This window comes from Tuber melanosporum, assembly GCF_000151645.1.
Source record: "Tuber melanosporum whole genome shotgun sequence assembly, scaffold_274, strain Mel28".
Classification (NCBI taxonomy): domain Eukaryota; kingdom Fungi; phylum Ascomycota; class Pezizomycetes; order Pezizales; family Tuberaceae; genus Tuber; species Tuber melanosporum.
The window spans coordinates 77,185-84,352 of NW_003298946.1; the positions used below are offsets into that span (position 1 = coordinate 77,185).

Genomic DNA, 7,168 nt, shown 5'->3' on the forward strand with positions numbered 1-7,168 from the left:
GCATGTTCAACAAAGTTCTGTTTTTTGACTGTAAGAATAGGGGTATGCGATTGGGAATGTGAGCTTCTTATTCTAAGTCTTCCAAGGTGTTCTTTTATCTTGCTTAGCACTGACTCACTCTCTACGATTCATGAGATATCACTCGACTTTGACTTCTTGGCACATATTTCCCCAGATCCGTTGATTAATTCTCCTGTCCCCTATACAAATTTCCCAATATTCACCCCCCATCTTTCCCTTCTTTACTTATTCCTTCTGTAATTCTCTTCTTAAGCTAGTTATCTTCACATTTACAGAAGTATTTATCGATAACTCAATATCTGGTGTTGGTGTTGTTGAGGCGAGGCTAGTAGTTTTTTGTACCCATTTGGTGATGGTTGGCAGTGTCCGGAACCATACCGGGTTGGCACTTGGACAGGAATTGTGGAGAGGCAAGGATTGCAGAATCCTGGCTTTTGGTATTCCGCCACGCTGGTCGCCCGGACATGAGCAGGGTCACGGCAAAGCATTGTATGATAAAACACGATCTCTGAAATTCCACAACCCCTCGGTAACAACCCTCCCTCAACAACGTGCCTACGCCCCTCCAGAGCCGCCGCATACTTGTACAGTAACTCTTCACGCCGCAAGAAACACCGTCCGGGACAATACTGTAATCCAAGCGAGATCCGCCTTAATTGCGGGTCATTCCCACATCCCCCACCCAATTCCCACCTCGCCCTCACCTCCACCCTACCGCAATAACACCACTCGCTTTCTCTTCAGTTCACCAACAACGCGAGCTGCAATACCATCATGGCATCTCCATCCGAAGCATCACCACCAGCAATAGCTGCCGCCACCGATCCCCTTCCCGAAGTACTGCCAATAAGACGAACACGGACAGCCTCCATTACGCAATCAATACTGGACGCGAATCCCCATTACGGTGTATTAGCTGCAGCCGGTGAAGCTCTTGCCCGTGCTCCATCTCTGAAAGACTTGCGGCGAAGTTCTGTTGGTAGTGGAAATAGCCGGGGTCGGAGGGGAAGTGCTATTTCTAGTGCGGCGACTCCACGGGCCGAAACAGGATTGAGAGCTGCCGCGATTGACGAGGAGGAAGCTGGCAGAAGGAGTCGGGAAATTCCCCCAGTCAGGGGCATGATAGACGGCATCGAATCAAAGAAACAAGATGGTCGGCGCGCGGAGATGACGGCGCAGGATGGTGGTGAGCAGGAGGATGAGGATGCCGAACATGGTTGGTGGCAAACTACGTTAAACGGGTTGAAGGCCTTCTGGAAGTTTTTTACAAAACCAATGGTTCGATTTCATAATCGCGCTCCAAAAGCCGTTTTCTTCCAATATCTGACTTTCATCACAGGGCTTCTTTATCACAATTTACATGCTTAACGTTGTTGCCTGGGGTGGGATGCTATTCTTACTCCTCTGTAACGCGGCGCCGGCAATGTGCGTACCCGACTGCAACGATATCGATTCCCCCCGACGCATATGGATTGAAATCGATTCACAGATTCTCAATGCGCTCTTCTGCGTAACGGGTTTCGGCCTCGTACCTTGGCGGTTCAGAGATCTATATTTTCTTCTCAGGTGGCGCCTCTTTTCTGATAAGCGAGCCCTGCACAAATTGGAGGTCATCCACGGCGGCTGGTTTCGGGGCCCTAGTGGCGTGAATACTGCTCATACCACTACCGGTCAGGTCGCACCTCTGACCAAGAGTTGGAAGATGGATTACGTTGTTTGGCTTTACGCTTGGAACACATTCTTTCAATGTGCGCTAAGCGGCTTCATGTGGGGAATGAATAGATACAATAGACCAAGTTGGAGTACTGGCTTATTTGTTGCATTGGCATTCATTGTTGCTGGGATGGCTGGGGGTCAGGTATGGTGGGAGACGAAACAGGTAAAAGCGGTTGAGGGGGAGAGGACTGTGGAAAAAGTGGAAATTGAGGGTGGTAGAAAGGAGAAGGTCAAAGATAAGGGTAGGAAGTTCTGGGCAAGAGAAGAGAGAAATGTCGTTGTGGTGAATAGGTTGACTGGTTAGACGTCTTCCCACAACTCCCTTTCGAGTACACATATACCAGAACGACTTTTGGTTTTACGTTAGTCACACTCCTTGCTAATATTTCTTTTCGTATAAGTTATCTAGTACTGCGGATTGTGGATAATGTAAATACTTGGGAGTTGTAACGGTAGCTTAAGAATTCTTGGTACATAAACGCCAGGGTCGTGGACTCTGAACACAATGCTATATACCATGGGTTATCCTTTATATCGCTCTCTTCACTCTATCCTGTCGGGTGCAAGAAATCTCAAATAAAGACTTGGCAAGGAGCCCCTTGACGTCAGATGGGGATCCTTGTTGATGTGTGCGGTGTGATGACGTGAATGATTGCAGGCCGGGCTTTAACTTCATTCATTCTCCCCCACAACACTAGATTACGGTAGGTTGTCTTGAAGTCTCACCTCTCCCCGCCGTGATTCCGTGTCAGCTCCCGGCACCCACAAGCTCCAATAAACCATTGGTACAAACAGCGCTCTTACCGTACCGTCTTCAGCGCACCCACACACGATACAATAGGGAGGTTCGAAGTTCTCAGTACACCTCAAACCGAATACACAACATGCTGTGCAGATACAGGTGTACCGCTTTCAATGTCACCTGTATAAACTGCCGCTACGACATGTGTATCGGCTGACTTTTCCATTAACCGTATCCTAGGTGCTATCATCTTGGCCGGAAAGGAATACCATTAATGTGAAAAATATTTTTCTTTTTACCTTTTTTTGCCTGGCGTCATCGTGGCCTAAGCACGAGTACTGTACCCCTGAGCCTGGTATGCTGTGTACTGTACTGTACCTGCTCGCCAAAAGGTTTACCATGGACCGTATTTTCCAAGAAATACATCTCTATCGAAACACCTGTAAATTACCGTAAGTACTCGAATAGAAGAAAAATGTACTGAGGAGTTGACCTAAGGTTCTAAACAATAAATAGGAGTGATGGCGTCAGGAGAAACTGAGTGAGTCATCCCCAAAAGACGCATTGGCCTTCAAAAAGTTAACGTCAACTGATCAGGTAAATGATTGAGTTAAAAAACAATCTGTAATTAATTAAAGAAATAAAAGAGTCATATCAAGGTACTGTACGAGGGGGGGGGAAAGAAGTAGTGCGACACAGTAGCAACCGCTTCCCACAAGATCGCAACTCTACTCCCAACCCCCATCACTACAATACTCACTATATCCTCCGCCACCTGCCAAACCATTTCAGAAAAGCACTATGAGGGTAAAGGGAACCCGCAAAAGTGAGGATAAGTAGTTTAATTAAATGAATATGTGTATAAAGTTGAAAGAATAATAAAATTAAATGATTTAGTGATTAGTCGACAAAATCTTGAGTGGCAGTGATCATTGACGAAGAAGCGACAGCGCTTCGAGTGGGAAACCACGCGTGATGGCCGGATCCGTATTATTGCTCTCCAAGAAATAGTGGAGTGGTCTTTCAGAAAGATAGCTTCCGAATTGGAGGAAAAAATAGGCCTTAAAGTTCACTATAGTACCTGTGCTCGCATCTATCAACAGTATCGGGAAACAGGTAGTTCTTCCAACTACCAGCGAACAGGAAGACCTCCAATCTTCCAGGAGTCTGATCTACTTGATCTAAAGTCTTTTATTAAAGAAAATAAAAGAAATAGAAGACTCTCTTGGGAGGATATTAAAAAAGAAAAGGGATTAAAAGCATCATCCAGGACAAACAGGACGGCAGCTAAGAGTTTTAATTTAAATAAAAGAAAACCATGCAAGAAGTAAGTACTTTAATGAAGATTCAAGTGTTTACATAGCTAAAAGATATTTTAGATGGAGATCGTGCCCTAAAAATATACCAATTAGATTTGGTTGGTATATGAGAAAAAGAGCTTGGAAACTAAGAGACTGGTCCAGAATCATATAAACTGATGAAACCTCATTCTCTACAGCTGAATTTGGGTAGAGAGGATGGGTGATAAGAGAACCTTCTGAGGAATATGATCAGGATTGCATTGATGAGGTCTGGAAGTCAGGAAGGGAGACAGTTATGGTATGGGGAGCCTTTTGTGGGAATTTGAGGTCAAAGCTAGTGGTAGTACCAGGAAAGGTTAAAGTTGTTAGGCGGAGACAACCTGATAGACTTCAGAGTTGTCTAGGCCGATCGAGATTCGTTTTTATAGACGGAGATTGTCTAGGAAGGCTCGAACTTCACTCGTTTCGTTTATGACTACTAAGAGCGAAGTAAAGTAGGGTAAAGTAAAGTAAAATTGTAAGAACAATATTATATTGTTAAGGTCTCTTCTCCGTTGCTTGATGATGTCTAGAGCTTGGGAGGCACTTCGATATTTATATTCCGCGTCTGAGTGTTCGCGGACTACATCTAACTAACATACAACCATGTACCTTTTTCCAATATAACTCGCAACGTCGGGTTTTCCTCCAAGGTGCGAACACCTGGCAACCCTGAAAATCATCACACCCTCTTTGATAATTATAATATGACTATTTGGAAGTCATGCTGTTTCCAATAGTAATTATCCGATGGTGAGAGTCTTTTTAGACAAATGGCCCAATTCTCAAGTCGAACTGTGTTGGCTCCAATCGTCTCCCTTGTCGATGAAATGATCAGTTTCGTCTGCGGGTTGCATTTGCGAAGATAGTGGTTATTACCGACTTTCTAGGTCATCTAACTTCAACTCTTCATAACTCCATACCCAACCGATAGGTCTTTTCCGGAGGACTTCCTACTTGCCTGCAGGAAGCCTTTCCATAGGATTGGTAGATAATCCCTCGGTCGGTGGAGCCGAGGGGGCGAAGCGAGTGAGGCGTTTCACTCGCTGGGCGGACAGCTGTGCTGATGGGAAGGGGACGTGAGAGTTGTGGTATCGTGAGAAACAAAGTGTCGACAATAATCAAAGAGATTGATCGTTTGTTTCGTTGACCTATGATCAACTGGTCAGGACGGGGGGAGAAGGGTGATACTTATACCTTTCCCCGTAGATGATGGCGGATGAAAGTCCATCGGGTGTGGAAGACGGGGGCGTGGGTTTGACCCTGAGCGCCCGTCGTGAGAGACGCAATAAAGTCGTCAAATCGCTAGTGGTGTGATGCGAAAAATTGCGGGTGAGCCGAGCGAGCGAAGCGAGCGAGGCGATTCTCTAGCCGGGCGGACAGCTGTGCTGATGGGAAGAGGACGTGAGAGTTGTTGTAATCGTGAAACAAAATGTCGACAATAATCAAAGAGATTGATCGTTTGTTTCGTTGACCTATGATCAACTCGTCAGGACGGGGGGAGAAGGGTGATACTTATACCTTTCCCCGTAGATGATGGCGGATGAAAGTCCATCGGGTGTGGAAGGCGAGGGCGTGGGTTTGACCCTGAGCGCTCGTCGCGAGATACGCAGTTAAGTCGTAAAATCGCTGGTGGTGTGATGCGAAAAAATTACCTCGCCGCTCGTAGGAGGGTGTGAGGCAATTAGTTGTGCGTCGGCGACCTCGTATTCCAAGCGAGGTGTGGCACACCGATTTATCGGTGTGCATGCCGTCATGCATGCATCCTGCAAGTAAGCCGGAACCGGAAGGCTTGCCAGAATAGGTAGTCATCGTTCCGCATATGCGCGTACTAGGATTATCCCTACTAGGGCAACGGGCATGCATGCCTGCATGCGCATATGCACGAGCTCATCCGTGCATAGCCGAGGTGTGTACCGGATTAGTCTAGACAACTTCCAAATCGGGACACTTACCTAAAACGGAAATATTTCCTATTATGGAAAACTTCCTATTTTGGAAAGTGGGTACGACCTTCCTATTACGGAAGTGGCGCGCCAAGAGATTTCAGCCCCATGTACCAGCCACCACGTGACGCCATCACGTGCCCATGAGCCACCGCCACACGCCACCGCCACGCCGCCACAGTGCCACAGCTCAGCCACTCACGTGACTGCGCCACAACGCCACAGCGCCACACCGCCTAGCCACACTAGCCGGTTAGGGTTAGGGTTTAGGGTTCGGGTTAGCCGAGCGAGCGAAGCGAGCGAGGCGATTCTCTTGCCGGGCGGACAGCTGTGCTGATGGGAAGAGGACGTGAGAGTTGTTGTAATCGTGAAACAAAGTGTCGACAATAATCAAAAGAGATTGATCGTTTGTTTCGTTGACCTATGATCAACTCGTCAGGACGGGGGGAGAAGGGTGATACTTATACCTTTCCCCGTAGATGATGGTGGATGAAAGTCCATCGGGTGTGGAAGACGGGGGCGTGGGTTTGACCCTGAGCGCCCGTCGCGAGAAACGCAGTAAAGTCGTTAAATCGCTAGTGGTGTGATGCGAAAATTTGCGCTCGCCGCTCGTGGGAGGGTGTGAGGCAAATAGTTGTGCGTCGGCGACCTCGTATTCCAAGCGAGGTGTGGCACACCGATTTATCGGTGTGCGTGCCGTCATGCATGCATCCTGCAAGTAAGCCGGAACCGGAAGGCTTGCCAGAATAGGTAGTCATCGTTCCGCATATGCGCGTACTAGGATCATCCCTACTAGGACAACGCGCATGCATGCCTGCATGCGCATATGTACGAGCTCATCCGTGCATAGCCGAGGTGTGTACCGGATTAGTCTAGACAACTTCCAAATCGGGACACTTACCTAAAACGGAAATATTTCCTATTACGGAAAATTTCCTATTTCGGAAAGTGGGTACGACCTTCCTATTACGGAAGTGGCGCGCCAAGAGATTTCAGCCCCATGTACCAGCCACCACGTGATGCCATCACGTGCCCATGAGCCACCGCCACACGCCACCGCCACGCCGCCACAGTGCCACAGCTCAGCCACTCACGTGACTGCGCCACAACGCCACAGCGCCACACCGCCTAGCCACACTAGCCGGTTAGGGTTAGGGGTTCGGGTTAGGGTTCGGGTCAGGGTTAGGGTGAGCCGAGCGAGCGAAGCGAGCGAGGCGATTCTCTTGCCGGGCGGACAGCTGTGCTGATGGGAAGAGGACGTGAGAGTTGTTGTAATCGTGAAACAAAGTGTCGACCATAATCAAAAGAGATTGATCGTTTGTTTCGTTGACCTATGATCAACTCGTCAGGACGGGGGGAGAAGGGTGATACTTATACCTTTCCCCGTAGATGATGGTGGATGA

At 48.0% G+C, this 7,168-nt stretch overlaps 1 protein-coding gene; it reads left to right on the top strand.

The window, feature by feature from the left end:
* Positions 1-505: 505 nt before the first annotated feature.
* On the top strand, positions 506-2,345 carry GSTUM_00001317001 (uncharacterized protein). XM_002838743.2 has 2 exons: positions 506-1,299; positions 1,361-2,345. Exons 1-2 carry the CDS (start codon positions 796-798, stop codon positions 2,039-2,041), a joined length of 1,185 nt encoding a protein of 394 aa, XP_002838789.1. The 5' UTR covers positions 506-795; the 3' UTR covers positions 2,042-2,345.
* The last annotated feature ends 4,823 nt before the right edge of the window (positions 2,346-7,168 follow it).